Source organism: Centropristis striata, chromosome 2 (assembly GCF_030273125.1).
Source record: "Centropristis striata isolate RG_2023a ecotype Rhode Island chromosome 2, C.striata_1.0, whole genome shotgun sequence".
Taxonomy (NCBI): Eukaryota; Metazoa; Chordata; class Actinopteri; order Perciformes; family Serranidae; genus Centropristis; species Centropristis striata.
This window is the reverse complement of record NC_081518.1, coordinates 20,036,774-20,057,037: the sequence shown is the minus strand read 5'-3', so window position 1 is coordinate 20,057,037 and position 20,264 is coordinate 20,036,774. Positions and strand designations below refer to the sequence as shown.

Sequence of the window (20,264 nt, the reverse complement as noted above, 5' to 3'; positions counted from 1 at the left end):
AGGATTACTGCATGTCTCTCTTGGCGGTGAATGTGTCCTGACATGCTGTATGATACCATGCGGTGTGAGCAGAATCCTCCATCCTCTGGTACTCACTGTGGGGCTGGCTCTATTGATCTTTGGTGATTATGAGATTATGGACAGGAAACACTAACAGTCACTACGTAAGCACTGAATACTGAGAAAAATACCAAAAAGCCATTGTTGAGTGGCTACAATATAATATTTCGGTAACACTTTAGATTAGGGAACACATATTCAACATTACTTAGTTGCTTATTAGCATGCACATAAGTAACATATTGGCTCTTAATTAGTCATTATTAAGTAGTTATTAATGCCGTATTCTGCATGGCCTTATTATGCAACCAATAAGCCATTAACTAAGGGGCTTAAATGTGATCCGTCTGTATAGCTCAAGAACACTGACACAGCACTTTCTGACTGTTGGATGATGTTCTTCTTACACTGAGTAATTGTCAAGGCCTTGTATCTTTATACAGTGTGGCATCAGCCATGAAAGGAATACACAATAATTAATTTAATTGGGTTGATGTACATTTCAAAGAGGAAACCTAAGGCTCCAAAAGAACACTTTACAGTCGAAATGAATAGAGGAGGAAAAAAGTAACAAAAGACAAGGAACAAGACAAACAGCCTGTAGCAGACAGGTGTGGGCAGAACAAAGTCAAACGCATCTCTCTACAAATAGCTGGTGTTGCAGTGCTTCTGCACATAGAAAAACACATAAGCCGTGTTTCCACTAGGGGGGAAAAGTGTCCACCGGGAAAGTCTCAGGCCACACCCTCTCAAAAGTCCGCTCACTCTGCGTGTCTCCACTACAAGGTAGCCCCCAGAGGGATTTAGAGACTCCGGAGGTGACGTATGGTTTTCAACGTCGCTAACTGTGCACAACGTCAGCAGCTGAAAGCAGCATCGCTAACTGTGCAGAGTGTCTGGTGCTTGTTGTAAACAAACAGAGATCGCGAAGTGAACACCTCCTGCAGCAGCAGCACATACACACTGTACTGCTACAGAGCTAACTGTAGCTAACTGCCAACGGCGGCTCTTCTTAACAAGCAGGCCACAATCGCTGGATTTGTCTCCAGTCGCTTTCTTGAAAAATATTCACTAAGGGGGTCTGAAAAGTCGCTAAATTTAGCAACAAAGTTGGGATAAGCAAGTTAGCGGCTCCTTAAGAAGAGTAAGAAGGAGTCACTGGATTTGTCTCCAGTCGCTTTCTTGAAAAATAGTCACTCAGGGGGTCTGAAAAATTGCTAAATTTAGCAAGCTAAGTTGGGAACACTGCTTCGCCGGCTTTTAAAATGGCGTGTGTTGTTGTCGTGTAGAGTACTACGTCACACCCCGCTTAGCGATCTATCCAATCAGTAACCAGGCTGTTTCAGGGGAGAAAAGACCCTGCTCTTCAACAGGGGCTAAAAAAGTCCCGACAAAAGCCGGCTCTGGACTGCTTGCATTCAAATTAGGCGAGTGAGACCCACCTCATTCCGGGTAATGTATTGTATTAATATATAAAGTCAACTTGGATCATTATTTTGCCTTCAAGACAGCATGACATGATTGGTACCAGTTGATTCCTTAGATCATATGTTTCATATGATACAAATATTTTCCTCATCTACTGTAGCCTTAATACCTTTAAGGGGTTAACCACTGGAGGTGTTTCTAGTTGTAGTTTTTGTTTTGGTGTTGTTTTGTTTGTTGTTTGTTGTCTGAGGCAAGAGTTGGGAGTAAGCTTCTGGCTGTCATGTCAGTAGATGAGGATTCACTCTGCTGCCGGTTGCACTGTATTTGTGGGTTTCCTGCTGTTCTATGTTTAGAAGCAGGCGAGACAGCTCAGGACAGGGAGGGCACAGGAGGACAAGGGCCGGCCTGCTGGCTGGCTACTTAACTCACAGGGTGGCTTCCTGATTGAATAGGTGAATGATCTGATACTGAATAGATCACGGGCTTGTTGTGTGGTTTGTTGGTGGTGTGACTTGATGGCCTATTAGATAATTCTCTTACCTAGCTGACTGGCATATAAACTTGCTGATTGGCCAGCTGACTGACGAGTTTGGTTGGCTGGCTCATTGGCTGCTTAGATGACTGCTTGGCCTGTCGTCTGGCCCACAGCAGTCTGAGCCCTTTGTGACATCGCTGGCAAGCAGCCTGACCTGCAGTGTGTCACACTCAGAATGAGGTCAGAGCTGCTCAGCCACTTGGACGAGCATGAGACTGTGACATCACAGCTCCAGCACTCTGAGGGGATTTTCTCTCTCTCTCTCTCTCTCTCTCTCTGTGTGTGTGTGTGTGTGTGTGTGTGTGCGTGTGCGTGCGTGCGTGCGTGCGTGTCATCAGATCTGGGTCAGGTGCCAAATATTCAGTCTGTCATGTCAAACAGTGTTCAGTAGTGCAATTGATTGATGATTCAGTCCATCCAGAAATGTGCCATTTTCAGTATCTCACACAAATAAAATAACCCTGCATTATTTAGGAAGGATGATTAAAATGACTTTATTATAGTCTGTTGATACATATTAGAACATAATTTGTCCATAAATGACAGGAAAACACCATAATTTGACATGTCCAAAAATTGGACCGAAACACAGAAGTCATACTATATATATCATGTCGTTTTATGTCAGAAATTGTAAAATTTAAAATGCCTAAATATGATAAAAATGACTTTATTGTTGTCTGTTGATACATATTAGAATATAATTTGTCCATAAATGACAGAAAAACACTATATTATGGGATTTAGAAAAATTGGACCAAAAAAAAAGTCATAGGTCCATTTAGCTTTCTTCCTAACCTCTGCTGTCATTGTCTATGATAAACTCAAGGCTGCTGTGTATGTTCGTGCTCACATTAGAAGAAGGTTTAGTTGTTTGTGTCATCTGTCCACTTTGAACACTGAAAAATACTGAAAAAGGTTCCACATTATTAGGCGCAGTTACCATCAAAAGATCCATTATCAAAACAACAACTGTAACTGAGTTCATTTATCTAATAGAGTGTTCACCAATATATTCTGCAACCCTGATGCTTTATTAACCAGCGATGCCCAACACATTTTTAAAAAATCCTCAACCTATACTTATTAGCGGTTGACCGATACAGGTTTTTTAAAGCCGATACAGATTATTTTGACATCAGTCTTAACCGATCCCCGATATGTGCTGCCGATTTTTTTGGGGCCTATTTTTTTGATAAAAATATATATATATATATATATATATACAAATATTATACAAGCCTAAAATTAAAAAAAAATAATAAACATTTATTAACAAAACAAGCAGAACATATTAACAGTTGGATAGCAAACAATGTGTATGTTGTTCTAGGCCTCGAGATGATCCACATATTTGATGTGTTTTTCTTTTTTCTGGTATCAGCAGCAGCTCACCAGAGAATGGCAGATGTTGCACCGAGCCTTGCCTGCTGTTGGCTCAGTGAAATGGGCTAACTGATCAGCGAACACACGCACGTATCGGCCGATGCCGATACAAGTAAAAAACGCAAATATCGGCCCGATATATCAGCCGGCCAATATATTGGTCTACCTCTAGTGAGTTCCCTCCCAAACGAGAGGGAAGCCATCTATGTTCAGTGAAAAAGCTCTAGTGAAGCCACTGGATATATCGGCTGGCCGATATATCAGTCGACCTCTAATACTTACCATGTAAGGAGTACTATGTTGGATACCGTTTGGATATTTCTGTAGGTCCACAGTACAGTTTGCAGAGTTGGGGATTGTGGAGGAAGATTGTTCATATTTGAACTCAACACTCAAACAGAAACCCCTTCCTGTTAGTGCTCCTTCAGAAGCTCTGATTTGCTTTCACTCTTGCTGCCTTCCACTGCTTGTCTTTTATACATGCATGGCCTTTTCCCTGTCCTGGCTGTAATAGTGTTGTGTGGCTCAGTCCAAGCCACTTTGTTTCCCATTTACAGTGCCAAGGCTGTGTATGTACCAGATTATTTTCCAACACACACACAAAATGGACAACTCAGGGACCATGAGCTACTCACTGAATTTACCTAAAGGTGTATTGGATTGGAATCGTTGGCTGCACCTTTAACTGATCTTTTCTGCCACTCCAAGGCAGCTGTAAAAGCTGCAAATACAGCACTGATGTAGTCAACTAATTAAGTTGATAGGCAAACATGCTAGCAAATAGCTGCCTATGAATGCATCCAGCAGACACAGAGCAACGTTGGCATGAATTTGGAGTCGTGTCTGGGTAGTACACAGTGGCTTCACTAGAGCTTTTTCACTGAACATAGTTGGCTTCTGCTGCTGTAGACACAGCTTAGAGCAGAGTTTAGGCTGTTCTGAAAGCAAATCAATGAGCTGAAAAGGGGCTAAAAAAGCTCATTCGCTGAGGAAGCTGCATAGTTGGTGATAATTAGCTGTGCATTCATCACGACAAGCAACACCTTTCACATTGCATATACTATTTGATCCAATATTTAAAGAAACATGCAAACACTGTTTGTGAGCTTTAAAGGCTCTGTTGAATGGCATGTTTTGGAGGGAACGCACTAGGTCGACCGATATATTGTCTGGCCGATATATCGGGCCGATATTTGCGTTTTTTAATTATATCGACATTGGCCGATACATGCGTGCGTTCGCAAATCAGTTAGCCCATTTCACTGAGCCAACAGCAGGCAAGGCTCGGTGCAACATCTGCCATTCTCTGGTGAGCTGCTGCTGATACCGGAAAAAAGAAAAATATGTGGATCATCTGAGGCGCCACCACGTCCAGGCCTAGAACAACATACAGGTGCATCTATCAATGAATTAGAATATCATAGAAAAGTTTATTTATCTCAGTAATTCAATTCAAAAAGTGGAAAAACACATTATATAGATCCATTACACACAGAATGAAACATTTCATGTCTTAATTTAACAAATTTCTTCTAATTATAATGGCTTACATTTAATGAAGACCTAAAAATCAGTGTATCAAAAAAATGTGAATATTACAAAAGACTAATTTTAAAAAGTATGTTTAATATAGAAATGTTGGCCTCTGAAAAGGATGTCCAACTATATACACTCAATACTTGGTCGGGGCTATTTGACCTGAACTACTGGTAATGGACTTTTCCATGATATTCTAATTTATTGAGATGCACCTGTACATGTTGTTTGCTATCCAGCTGTTAATGTTTTGTTAATAAATGTTTCTTTTTTTGTTTAAATTGAGACTTGTGGAACATTGGTTATCATTTTTATCATGTAAATGGAGGGAGAAAAGGCAATATCGGCTTCAAGAATCGGCCCAAAAAAAACGGCAGCACATATCGGGGATCGGTTTAGACTGATGTCAAAATAATCGGTATCGGCCTTAAAAAACCTGTATCAGTCGACCACTAGAATACACCACGGTGGGAGATGAAACCAACAGGATATCACTTTAGGATAAAAAGGCAGTTTTATGTGACAGGTGTGGTAAAGGGGTTGGATTGTTTAAAAAATATGTGATGGTTGGATTATTTCAGCATGAAAATGTCTCTTAATGTTTTCTCATATCAGTTTCAACATCGACATGCCTGTATTTGATTAGACAGAAGTGGTCACGTGCATCTTTATGGAGGCTAAGTGTGTTTGACTAATTTTAGATCATGAATCGTGAATGGGATTACCGGTTTTATGTCCTGTTTTCGGTTGCTGCTTCTAAATTAGATGAGCCTCTATCTGTCTGTCTCAGCCCTGTGTCTGCACCACCTCAAGGCAAATATAGACACCACCGTCTTTTTAGGAATGACCCAGTGACCCCTGGCTAAGAAGCGTCTGTGTTGTTCAGTAAAGCCTATAATACAGACAGACAGCCTAATCAGTGTGAATGTTCCATGCTGTGTTAAAGCCAACATGCTTTATAGTATTGGCACGATGAACTGAAGTCACACTAAGTACAAACAATATAGTTGTTTGATTTGTATTTTCTTTTGGGACAAGTTAATAACAATAACAGATTTAAAATGCTGTGTGAGGAACATGTTGTTATGAATGTGCTGATTTGAGGTTAAAACTGGTGGTATATTAATGTTATTGTCTACAAATTTTATGAAAAGACCAAAACCAACAATGTTTGTCCCTCATTTTGTGTATTTGGGATTAAGTTCATTAATAAACTATGGTGTGCTTGTTAGGGCTGGGCGATATATCGATATAAAAATATATCGATATATTTTTAAATGTGGTATGGAATTAGACCATATCGCATAAATCGATAGAGTTCAATTTTTTTCTTTCTTTATATATAAATGCTGCGCCTACTAGTGTTTGTCATATTTAGTGTTTTTATAATATTCGTTATTATTTTCTCATATAAATATATTTATTTGAGAAAAAAATTGGCCTATTTTATTTCATAGGCTATTTTCATTTAAGATATTTTTTCTTTAGATGTGCACTATATGGAGCTTTGATTTTTTTTTTAAAAAGGTACTCCTGTTGTGATACAGTATTTATCCACTTAAATAAACAGTTTCAATAAAACTACATATAACATGTCATATTTGACTTTGACTTTGACTGAACGTTTGTGCTCACTATGCCAAAATATATATATATATATATATATATATATATATATATATATATATATATATATATATATATATATATGGTAAATTGATATTCAGCCTAAATGTATCGGGATATGACTTTTAGTCCATATCGCCCAGCCCTAGTGCTTGTCCATGATAATGAAGGAATATGACTCATTGTGTTTTTAAGGTTTTTACATTTGTAGAAGAATTTACTTATCGTTGTTTTTATTTCTTTTTTAATGGGATTTTTTGACAAGGATAATCAATAGACGAGCACCAAACTGATTTTTAACTAGGACATAAAACACCAGTAAAATACTTTGACCTGCAAGTGAAGTAAGCTCACAAGTTGCAGCAGCACCCTGTCTGGCTGACCTAAAACAGTCTCTTAATAGAGCACACTATTGAAAGTAGGCACAGTTGTCTGGTCTCATTTGGTCTATAAAAATAGGTGACACCTTGTTTTGTCTAAGCTACCATCCAAACAGCACAATATTGAAATGACTTTAATTAACCCTTTAATTGCACAACATGGGTCTAAAGTGACCCGACTAAGTTTTTGTATTATATATCTTTGCAATAACTTAATGTCATCATTCAGTATTGCAGATTTTCTGATCATCATACATCCTATTTTTTTGTTTTAATTCTTACTTTTTGAATAAAAACCCTTTTTGTATCACTACTTAATGCACAAGGTCATTTTTGACCCATGTTGTGCATTAGAAGGTGTTTATATGTTGTCACCAATTTAAAACCTGACAAAGAAGACACAAATATTAACTATCCTATTTTGTTAAATTGGTGTTTTTTCAATGGAAATTATTATTTGGTGGCTCTAATAAGTCTCAAATGGTAAAATATGTGATTTTCCAATGTAATCTGTTACTTCTCACAACTCTTTTAAAGTTAAACCTTAAAAATAAGATGAACATAGTTACACATATATTCAAATTGTTAATTCAGCGTATCACTTTTTGTATCACTATGCTTCTAATAATAATACAAAAACTATTTTCTTCATAAGTATAAAAGGAAAAATAGATATACTGATCTGTCGTAATAAAAAAAAAGATAAAAAACACACAAAAAAGATATTCAAACACACAGCCAGCATGAAATAACATGGGAAATAAATGTGGGTCATTTTTGACCCATGTTGTACATTAGAAGGTGTTTATACGTTGTGCATCAAAGGGTTAAGACCAGTAAAAGCAGCAAACTATTCCATTTTAGAACCTGGAGTCTTTGCTTAAGAATATTTATTTTTAACAATTAAGTATTTATCTAAATAATTGCAGATTACTTGTTTTTTGGCTTGAGTCGAATAATTGACTCATCATTTCAGCCCTACATTTGTCCAAATTTAACAAGCTCTAAGGTAACAGATGTGGTGTAATGTCATGTGTCTGTAAATGGATTGATTTATCGGTGGTAGAGGTTATGTGTATGTGTTATTGTTCATATTAATATTTGAGTGTCTGACGTAGATTATCTCCAGCCATGCTCTGTGCTGTTAATAAACTCTGGCTCCTCCAGGATAGATTTAAAGCAGACACACGGCAAGGACATGAATCAGGGTAGGCAAAATATATTCAGCTTGGCGCCATTCGGCTTATTGCATATAAATGTTTTTTTTTTATTTGGGATATTAAAAGGAAATCTCTCATATATCTGAAACGGTGTGTTCTTACCTGTATGAAGGAGGCTTTGTCTTGGCCCCCTCTTTCTGACAGCAGGATATCACATTAACATGTCTTTACAATATTTAGTACGCACACGTCTTTGGCCAAGGAACAGTTTATTTAATTGAGTTTATTATTTTACTTATACCTATGAGGTACAACTTTTTCCCAGATGTGTGCTATAGTTTATCTCTTGTCTGGTCTTGTTGCCAAAGGCAGCTGTAGCTTTACCTGCAATTTAAGCTGTAGACAAAGAGCATTTTCTTATTGATGGTGGATCAAGTTTATGACAGTGGTTTCTTGTTGTTTTCGTGCTGACTCTCTTGTTTTGTTGATTGAAGTTGCTTCTTTGCTTGAGTATACTGTCCTACAGAGTCTAACTGCAGTAACTACGCAAAGGGTAAAACTGAAAAAAACTACTTTAAAGTTTTTTTTTAACATGTTTCAACTGACCAGCTAAATGGGTTATATGTAGCTAAGTGATATGACACTTATTTCTACATGTATTGATGATGTATTTTTTATGCTCAAAAATCATGATGATTTATTTGACCTTTGACCCAAAAACAACATAGCTACTGCATTGCTGTAAAAGGTTCTAATAGAAGTGCAAAAAGAGTGGAGTAAGAACAATGTTGTTGTCTTCTTTCAGCTTTTATATTTTGTTTTCAGTAAATAAACATTTTCAAATTGATTTTGTTATCAGTGTATTTAAAAGTGTTTAACAACTCTATTCAAAGATTTGTGTATTTTAGACTTAATGTTATAAAGTAATGTTATATTTTAGTCTTAATATAATTGCATCTAATTTTTTTACTTCTTCTAGATAATAATTTCCCTATCAAATAAACGTAAAATGTATATTATTTTTATGTTTAAATTAGTATATATATCCAAAGCAGACTGTGGTAAGTGCAATTACTGCTGGGTTTTGAGCTGGATTTTGTGTTTTTTATATAATTATTTCTGTGAAATAAAGCAAAAGTGAAATCTAAAATTTAGTCACAAGATAAAACAGACATCAAGGAGTTCATTTTTAGCAATTTAACTCAATTTTGACCAAAAATGTAGTTCCTGCAGTATAAGTGGTAGTACGATGTCTGTTTTTAGCCAGTGTGGTTCTATGAATGGTAATGCCAGCTAGTTGATCCATCATATTGGAATATCTTCTGTGTGACGTAAAGACTGAACTACAGCTTCTGAAATGAAGAAGTTTCCCGGTCCCATCAGAATTTAAGGGGTTAGCTTTCAGTTCTCATATTACATCTTTTGTAATTTATATTTTCATAATGAATGTAGGAGAACATCCAACTGGCATGATGCTGATAGTGGACAATAGAGTCATTTGTATCAATAACAGGATTTTCACATGTTTTTAAAGGTTTGCTAAAATTGAAATCAGCGCCTCCAAGCCCATCATTCCATTCAGAGAAACAGTGGTACGCCCTCCAAAAGTGGACATGGTGAACGAAGACCTCGGCAGGCAGCATAAAGTAGCCATCATTCACCAGGTCAGTCAGCTGTACATTCATTGAATGCAGTCCACATCAATATGTGTTTATACCAGTTTATTTTATTTTTTTAAAATGTTTTCTGTAGCAAGCATTGTATGTTATAAGCAAGAAAATGGCACACGGGAGATGATGTAATTTAAAGTTCTGTGTTAAAGTCACATGTTTTACATTACCGGGGTGGAAAATTTGTACAATTGGGCAGTTAGAAGGAGCAGTGGAGCAAGGGCAAGACTTCTTGGACTTGCTGAACTCAGAAACACAGACCTCAACACTAATACACTGCAAAAAAGGTGTGTCTAAAAACAAGATAAAAACACTAAATCTGAGGGAAATGATCTTGCTGCATGGACGGATAATTTCACTTGACAAGATTTCTTAAATTAAGATTATTGAATCTAGAAATGAGCATGTTGAACACTTAAAATAAGAAATAAGAAAGAAACTCTTAAAACAAGATAACTTGCCGAGCAGAGTGCACTGCAAGTTGTTTGTTTCTTACCAAGATAAAAAAAACTTTAGATTTAGAAGTGTTCGATAATTTATCTTGTTTTAAGAGTTAATTTATTATTTTAAGTGTTCAACATGCTTATTTCTTCCCTCAGATTTAGTGTTTTTATCTTGTTTTTAGACACAGCTTTTTTGCAGTGTACTGAGCAATCATCCTGCAGTGCTAATGATTGGTTTCCAAACATGTCGGTATGTATGTATGCTTTGCTAGGTGAAAGAAGAGGCCTCTCAGAGTCGTTCATCTGACACTCTACATGTGGATCCCAGTGGACTGGTCACCCTCACCACTCCCAACAGACTAGCCACTGTCAGCGTCCGGGCAGTCCCCCTGCCACAGGGTAAGACCTGAACGCACAAAGCAGGCTAAACGCCCCAGTATAACTTAGCCTGAAGTTGTGGCTAGTTGTGCTTCAAATGTATTCTAAAACTCCAGTCCATACAATGGTCCTTATTTATCAAAGTAGCGTAGATACGAATGCAGATCTGAGTGTATATTTCGTCTTACGACAGGGTTCACGTGTGATTTATCAAACGATCGAATCTCTCCCGACTCAGAAGGCTTGCCTCGAGAGTTTACGACACCGAAGGACACAATACGGCCAAAAAGAGTATTTTCCCCCCTAAAGTCAACTTTATTAGCAAAGTACACCGTTACAAATAACAACAGGAGGAAATAGAAATATTACAGAAATATACAGCAATGGAGGTTTATGAAATAAAAGTACTTATAGTTATAAACTCAAACAAGCTTGGTGATTATTTTACATTTGGAGCACAGACTTCAAGTTTTCACAGCTTTTTGGTTGAAGAAGGTAAACAATGTTTTAAAGTAAGTTTTAATTCCAAAAGAAGAGGAATTTCTCAGGGTCAGAAAGTGAAACGCTGACGTCCAACAGCTGCAAAACAACAAACTGGTTTAGTTTGGCAGCATACAGGATGACACTAAATAGCAGAAGACAATGACATTTAATATCCTCGGCTAGTATTCTTATTAAAGAATTTCATGGTCGAAGGGTGTATTTATTTTAAATTATGTTTTAATGATAAATGATGTAGTCTAAACATGTTTTGCTTTGTCACCATTAAAAAAACCACCACAGAGTTTTATCAGCTCCAGAAATCGATACAATAGTCTAAGATCAATTCTCAGACTCAGACGTGTGGACTTCACGCTGACTCAAACCTGCGTACACGAGCTGAGAGCAGACTGAGATCTGATCGTACCCTCCGCTCACGTCCACATTGATAAATGCCGAGGCTTGCGTAGAAATAATCGTACGCCCACTTTACGCTCACTTTCTGTCGTATGCTCGTTTGATAAATGAGGGCCATTGTGCCTTGCAGACCATCTGGTCTGTATTGACTATTTTGACTGGGATGATTACTGCCGGCCCGCTGTTTGGAAAGTATGTCTAAGCCTTTAGTGGAAATACATTGAAGGTGCAAAGTTTAACATGGTGCCAGCTGCAACTCTCTCTCTCTCTCTCTCAATACTGGACCAATTTAGGAAATTGTTATCTCCATTAGTCCCTCAGACACAAAAGCATGACAAAAAAGGTCCAGGTTGAAAAATACAGAAATTTCACTGAAACTGTTTTTGGATAGAAAAGCAGAGATCAAGGGCCACTACCACAATAAAACTGTTCAAATACTAGATGTAATTTAATAAGCAGATTTCTTAAATGATGGAAACTTCAGTGAAGACTGAAGTGAAAGAGGTCTGAAGTGTTGTGATATCATGATCCCATTAAAACATGTCAATTATATTTTTCCTGTCAGATGTGACCAGTCTGTTGGAGAGTAGCACAGAGCTGATTCGTACTCTGGAGCAGGTGAACATGTCCCTGAGGGAGGGGAAGAGCCTTGATGTCAGCCTCAGGACCCTGGAGGCCATCACTGGACTGAAGGCCCAGCTGGAGAGCCTGCTGCAGGGGAGGAAGTGGAGGAATGCTGTGGAGCGGATCTGGGCCTTTGGGCCTCGCAGGTTTGTCTCTGCCTCTAGTGACACTGACATGGTTCACATGGACTGTGACTCTTCCAGGAAAGGTTTAAAGATAAGACATAGCAAGGAATGTACAACAATATCTATTGCACGTCTGTCCGTCCTGGGAGATGGATGCCTCCTCTGTCTCTCCCTGAGGTTTCTTCTTCTTTTTCCCCTGTTAAAAGGGTTTTTTGAGGAGTTTTTCCCTGGCCGCTGTGAGGGTCTAAGAACAGAAGGTGTCGTACCATGTACAGTCTGTAAAGCCCTTTGAGGCAAATCTGTGATTTGTGATTTTGGGCTATATAAATAAAATTGACTTGGCTTGACATGGATCAACTATTATATATCTATTTCCATAAGAAAATCATTCACAGTGAGGCTGAGCTGAGAGTTTGTATTAACACAAATGATTGTCCGTACCCTGTCAACTGTAATTCATTGTGTGACTGTACTTGTTTTCAGATACGGTCCCAACATTCTGCTGAACGGTGTGGAAGGCTACCAGCGGCCCTCGGTGTGGCAGTTTTTGGGCAGGGGAGACAAAGCTGGCGAGGCTGGAGCTCAGGCAGCTGTTATGCGAGACTTGGATAATAGCATCATCAGTGGTTTCCAGCTAGCAACTCTATCAGGGCCTATGTGTGAGGAACCCCTGATGGGAGTTTGCTTCTGTGTGGAGAGGTGGGACATCCAGTCTTCAGCCATACCACAACATCAGGACTCCCTGGAAGAGGACACCATGTCCCATGAGGCTTTGGCACACAGCAAAATGGAAGGAAGCAGTGAGACATCTGCCCAGGTAGAAAGTCCAACTGCAGGGCCTAGCCAGGCCAGACGCAGGCCAGAGGCTTCCTCTGCAGACTGCTACGGGCCAGTGTCTGGACAGCTGATCGCTGCCATGAAGGAGGCCTGCCGCCACGCCTTCCAGGCCCAACCTCAGAGACTCATGGCTGCCATGTATACCTGTGAGATAATGGCCACAGCTGAGGTGTTAGGTAAGACAGCATTGACTACTAATTTCAGCCATACAAAGAGAATATTCTTGGTGTCATGATGGTCAGTCTGTTTTCTTTTTTTTATAGTAGGTATTAAAAAAAGAATAATAGTCTATCTGCTATCTAATCTCTAGTGGTGTCTGTCCATGTAGATTGGGATTTTATTTGTCCAGGCCTCTCTAAACCTAAATACAGCTCAATATCCAAGTCAGCTAAAATACTGTCAAACGCACACTATAAAAAATCTTCGTCCAAAACATCCTATACACTCATATTTTAGGATGCCTCTTTTGTTGTTGGAAACGTATCTAGTTTGTAATACCAGCAATGGAGAGTACAATATCATCAGCTGAAAGCAGCATGGCTAATTATGCATACATTTTAATTGTGAATTAACGGCACTAACTGTGTGTGTCTGGTGCTTGTTGTAAACAAACAGAGCAACAAAGTGGCTAAGTTAGGAACACTGCTTCGCCGGCTTTTACAAATGGCGTGTGTTGTTGTCGTGTAGAGTACTACGTCACATCCCGCTTAGCGATCTATCCAATCAGAAACCAGGCTGTTTTCAGAGGAGAAAAAAGACCCTGCTCTTCAACAGGAACTTAAAAAGTCCTGACAAAAGCCGGCTCCGGACTGCTCATATTCAAATTAGGGGCGTTTCGGCGAGTGAGACCCGCCTCATCCCCCACACCCCCAGCCCTAAACCAACCACATGAGAACAATGTAGCTGCATTGCTCAGTATTGAGTAATGCCCAGGCGGCAATCTCCGTGCCTGAGCATGGAAGCCACCAGGAAGTGCATAAAGCCTGCAATTTACCGAAAATTCCAGTAGGGGGTGCTAAGTTTGGCTGCAAAAGAAATCTGCCCATTCATTTCAGTGCTAAATTTGAAAACTTCTCACTTGATTTATTACCTCAGAAAAAATTTTCAGGGACAACATTATGGTCTCAATCGCTAGTAAAAAAATCTTCTTCAAGACAATTTGATGTCAATAGTTCTAATAACGGCCCCATTTAGAAGAAAATAGAAGATAAAGAATCGGATGATTTGGGGCGTTTCTAGCTTTGATTGACAGGTCACTGACAAGGCGAGCCGTCACCAGGAGAGAAGCAGAGCGTATCCACGGCAACGTGTCAATAAAGTTATATATAACGTTATATAGATAGAAAAGAGGACGTTTAGCGGTTTGGTCTCATAACTTTGACCCTTTCACACTATATTTTCACTTAATGACAGTTTATTTGAAAGTTTTGTTCAGTAAAATGTCTTGTTCAGCGTTTGGTTGGACTAACAGACACTCCAAGGAGTCGCTGCTCAGTTTTCTGAGGTAAGAAAGATACATTTTGTTTTTGTTTTTTTGCTAGCCAAAACTAACATCCCAGTTAATGCTCCAGTTAATGCTAACATGAATTAGCAGCGGCTTCTCTCAGTCGGGTTGCCGGTGTAGAGATGCGTGTAGTCAGTGTCGTCAGATCCCTCGCGCTCCGCCACAGTCCAATTATGGTCTGCTCCGTGAATCGGAAACATGATGGCGACGCAAGATGGCGACGAGTGTAACGCTGAACTCGAGGCTTCCAACGGGCGGTCCACAAACCAATGGGTGACGTCACGGTGACTACGTCCATTATTTATATACAGTCTGTGGTAATGCCTCACTTTAAACATTCGTCACCAGGGCACTAGTTAGGACCTGAGCACAGTTTTTCTATCTTACATTGTACAGCACAAAGGCCTAAATTGTTGTCCTCTGAAAGTCATTAAGATGAAAATGAGGCTTGAAATGCTGTTTACCGTGTTGATAAACAATATCTTCAGGCTTGTTGTTAGCCACAGAGGCCTTTTACAAAAAGAATTTCTTTGTCAGCAATATCAGAAAGCAACTAATTGCCAAATTGCACAGCCTTAAGAGTGTGCATATCACGAATGCTGGGTCTTGTTGGTTTTCTGAGAATCTATTGCACCTTGTTTGCCATGTAGCAATAAAAAATATACTAACAACCTGGATTAATCTGGTTAGTCACATTGGACTGCTATTATTTTGAAAACATATATAGTGTCATTGTAGAATAGTCTCCTAGTGTTCTGTCTGGCCAAAGAGAGTCATTACACACTTGTCCTGGATCATTATTCACACATCCAGAGGCCTGTGTCTGTTATCACCATCACAATGTGTGTGTTTGTGCTGTGCGCACTCTTGTAATGTGTGGAAGTGTGAACCTTGTCTCTCTTATCATCATCATGCTCATTATATTGTATTATGTGTCTACTGGGTATGTAAAGTGTCTGTCCATGTGTCTCTCTAGCCCTTTGTCTCTCACCATTCTCAAACTATATGTAAGGTTTCACTAACGGGCAAATTATTTTTTCCACAATGGCATTGCTGTGAGGTTTTGTGTGATGTAGATTTTGTCATCTGCTCATACCCATGAGACAACACGCAGACACTCCATATAGTATGTATAGAACTGTGTCCAATGTCCACCCTGTCCACCTCTGTGATCTGTCTTTGTTATATGATCGTTTACGAGAGCGTCACATCTTTCAAGTCCGTCTTTAAATTCTCACATGGCCCTGAAGAAATCTCTATCTAGTGTGACTTCAGTCAGTGCATTTACATGCACAGTTTAATCCAGCTATGCTTAAAAATGTATTTTGGCGTCTAATCAGACTTCTGCCCAGTTTAAAACTTAGAAAACTGAATAACTGACGGGAATGTGTCCTCCTCCTCAACACTGGGTGGCGATATGCGTCGTTTCAGCAGGTTAATATAGTGCCCTATCTGTTGACCTCAGTTCGACACTTTGTGACTGACTAATGTGACTGGCTAACATGACCAGCTAATGTGTGACCGGCTAACGTGACCGGCTAACGTGACTGGCTAACGTTAGACCGGCTAACGTGACCGGCTAACGTGACTGGCTAATGTTAGACCGGCTAACGTGACCGGCCAACGTGTGACCAGCTAATGTGACCGGCTAATGCGACCGGCTAACTAATATAAATTATATATATATATATATATATATATAAATATATAAAAACAAACTAATGGTTGTCTTCCAAAGTTAGTCTAAGTTTCCCATTTGAAGGCTTAAATACCTACTTTATTTGGCTAACTCAGACCACTTGTTTTTTTTTAAATTAGACTTATTTGTGTTGAGTTTTTTGGCTCTATAGTGGACTTATGAGTAAGCAAATAAATAAGTAAATTTAATTTATGAAGCACTTTTCACAGGAAAAGAAAACCACAAAGTGCTTTACAAGGGTATAAAACAACATACAGACAAACCCAGAAAAACACAATAAGAAAACATAGTTAAAGCCTGGACGTCTAGTTGACCAGGTACATACAGTCAACTAAACGCCTGTCTAAACAGATATGTCTTAAGTTGACATTTAAAAGAACCCACAGATACCGTAAGGGTGCAGGCAGAGCGTTCCAGAGTTTGGGAGCTCTTGATTCAAAGGCTCCATCACCTCGAGTCTTAAGGCGGATGGTGGGACAGACAGTAAATTTAAGGTGTTTGATCTGAGGGGGAGCAGAGGGATATGGGTGAAGTAGTTCAGTTACATATGCCGGAGCCAGATTGTACAGTGCTCTGTAGGTCAAAGTGAGTATCTTAAACTGGATCCTGTATGACACCTGAAGTCTCTAAACTAGCTTTCACTGATATTTTCTGCACTGCAAAAAAAGAAAAGTTGGGTGAACTCAAAATTTCAAGGCAACAAACTTCGATAAAATTTTAAGTTGGACAATTAAACTAAATATTTTAAGTTTTGTTTTTGAGTTTGCTCAACTCTGAATTTCTCTGGCACGATTGTAACGCGGCTAATGTTTTGACCACAATTTTGAGTTATTGATAGCATTGCTACGCTAATGGCTACTCTTGTAGCTGTAACAAGCAGTGCCGCTAGCATCAGTTAGCCGCCAGCTTTCGCTAATGACCGAATTTCACAACAAAGAAATAAGAGTTAGCAGAACTATTGTCCCTTGTTTTGAACCCCAACTTAAAGATATAAGTAACAACAATTCACAAACTTGTTTTTGAGCATACAACTGGCCTACTTTGTTGTGCTAACTTACATTATTGCCCTAAATGTCAGTAATTTATATTTCCAAGTTTTACCAACTTAGATCCCTGTTTTAGGCCAAAAAATACAAGTCTGCTTTTTTGCACTGTGTAATGGTTTTCTAATAGAGGCCACTTATTGTTCAGACTTTCTAAAAGGATGAAATTTGTTCCTGAAACTTTCTCTCAATATTCCAAGCTACCAGAGTATCTACTGCTGCACTAGACAATCAATACAGAGCAGCTCATCATTAAACTAATGCTAAAAATTTGATTATTTTGTTAGTATACGTTAACTAAAGCTCCCACAAGGCTTTAAAAAAACAGTGAAAACAGGAACCTACAGCAAAGCTGCACAAGTACAGTTTGCACTAAAGTTACGCCAATTAATCAGCCAGGATATAGCTGTTGTGGATCCGTATCAGGATATATATATGTGTGTCTATAATTGACAAAATAATTCCAAATTAGGTTTGTGGTCTTCTAGCAACAATGTCACCATTACATAGTTTGTCCACCAAGAGCATGATACATACTGAGCAGAAATCTTCTTGTTCGCAAATCTAAGGGATCAGGTTTATTTGTTTAAGTTATTCGAATATTTTATAGAATCTTCTCAAATATCCGGTATTGGTCCGACTCTAGATTTAACCTTAGTCTTCAGTTTGTTAAAATTCCCTCCCCTCTACTGTGTATATTGTGTGTGTCCTGACCACGTTTCTCTTGTTTTACCAGGCCGAGTATATGGAGTACTGGGGAAGCGAGAGGGTCGTGTTCTTCAAGAAGAGATGAAGGAAGGGACAGACATGTTCATCATCAAGGCCGTTCTGCCTGTGGCTGAGAGCTTCGGTTTCGCCGACGAGATCCGCAAGAGGACCAGCGGATTGGCCAGTCCACAGCTGTTCTTTAGCCACTGGGAGGTGAATAATATATACATATACTAGTATATGACATATGACAGCTGCACATTTGTTTGTTTGTTTTTATTTAGATCCCCATTAGCTTTTGCAAAGCAGCAGCTATACTTTCTGGGATCTATCATCATATTTTATGTGACAAATACAATGTAGAAATACACAGAATGACATGACATACATTATATGAATACGTAACATGAAACAAAAAGAACACACAGACAATACGTAATTACATTTCACATAAAACATGGATGACATCACAAAACAAATACAAAACAAAACAACACAAAAATACAGCTGCATCAATTAAAGTTGATATTTAGATAACGACTTTTAAGTTGTTTTTTAAAGCTATATAAATTTAATTGCATTACATTTGCACTTGGTATTACATCTCTGGTCAGCACCTGGATACATTATCTGATTATATCAGTGGTTTCATTTCATTTCAACTCATAAGCATTTATAACTGAACTGCTACATATCTGTGACTATGTCTTGCATAGTTTCTGTATTGACAGTCCAAACAAAGACCCTTTTCAGATTCTTTTATGTGAATAAATGATAGACCTCTAAATGGGTAAATGGGATGTCCACTTCACGAAAAGGAAAATAGTATAAAAGACAACTTTGTGTTCCATAACATAGCACATTTTGGATTGACAAAAGGATAGCCCCCAGACACTCCAGAATGTGCAAGGTAAGGGTCATGTGACAGACAGCTCAAGGCATGAGTAGGCTACTTTAACTATTAAACAGTTTATCTCTCTCGTGAAGAAGCTGGATAGCACTCCTGCCATTATGGCTCACATAATCATTGCAGACAGTAGAAGTCCCTGTCCCTTCTGTCTGAGCTCTAGTTATTTTTGCAGAGAAAGGCTTTTTGACAGGCGTAGCAGGAAAGGGCAGCCTTTCAAAAGAGTGGATCGATTCTTTTCTCAAGAATGTGGTCACGCTGTACAGACAACATTCATATGGCATTCTAACAGCAATGTGTTCTACACCTTATTAAACACATTAACAGGTGTTTCCTCATCCAGATAGACTTACCAGATGGAAATGTGTCCATGTCTTGTAACAATCAAATTCCTGGAAAGATTTTATGAGAGCAGCTCCAATACTTGACTTTCTGTGTCAGCATTTTTTCTACTTCAGTGGTCTAACATGAACTTTATGTTTGTTTTGTGTTGTCTTTCCCACCATGTATATGTGCCTACTTTTAATTTGCACACCTATTACAGATGGATAAAATAAGAACCTTGTGATGGGAACTTTACCATCACCTTTGGAAGCCATGGTTACTTTTTCTTCAGGGCTTTTTTGCCAACCCATTTTCAGCAAACTTGGTACACAGAAACAGTGTCTTACCACCGCTGATAACTGTCAACCTGCCATAACAAACTATATGCAGGAAATCTTAAGGCTGTAAAAGTCCATTTCGAGGAGATATGTCCTTTTTGCTATTTTTGATAAATGTCAAAAATGTTTCATTTTTATTTTATTTTAGACACACACACACACACACACACACACACACACTCAACTGGAGCTGGGATGAGCTGAGGCCATATGGTTAATGAGATGGTTTCCTCAGGGGAGTTGGGATAGACAACATGTGCGTTAAACCGTTATACCTGCCGCTTGGCTGCTTGAGCCGCAGCACACACACACGCAGGTTTCAACGTTCTCCGGGCCATATGGACAGTGTCAGCTGGGTAATGGGTCAAGTTGTCTGTAAAAAAAGAGATGCAAATGATCATCAGGACTGCAACCCTCTGCCTGTGAGGCGCAAGTGCTCACCACTGTGTAGAGTATACAACAAAATGAAAAATAACATCATAACAATACTACATCAGTAAATACTGACATTATATGAGGATAAAAATAATAACTAACAATAGTTATTATTTTTTTGGAAGTAAAAGTGGCATATTATAAGTAGGGCCGGTACTTTAACGCGTTAATAAAGATTAATTAATTTCACAAAAATGAATGCGTTAAAAAATTGATGCATT

The 20,264-nt window shown here is 38.8% G+C and overlaps 1 protein-coding gene across 2 annotated transcripts in view; it reads left to right on the top strand.

The window, feature by feature from the left end:
- The window catches only part of efl1 (elongation factor like GTPase 1), a 138,389-nt gene that overhangs the window by 109,426 nt on the left and 8,699 nt on the right, over positions 1-20,264 (top strand). For both annotated transcript variants that reach the window (XM_059357055.1, XM_059357049.1), the window contains exons 18-22: positions 9,646-9,775; positions 10,497-10,623; positions 12,065-12,269; positions 12,732-13,261; positions 18,068-18,252. In XM_059357055.1, coding sequence (XP_059213038.1) covers positions 9,646-9,775; positions 10,497-10,623; positions 12,065-12,269; positions 12,732-13,261; positions 18,068-18,252 — 1,177 coding nt within the window. The remainder of the gene's footprint in view (positions 1-9,645; positions 9,776-10,496; positions 10,624-12,064; positions 12,270-12,731; positions 13,262-18,067; positions 18,253-20,264) is intronic.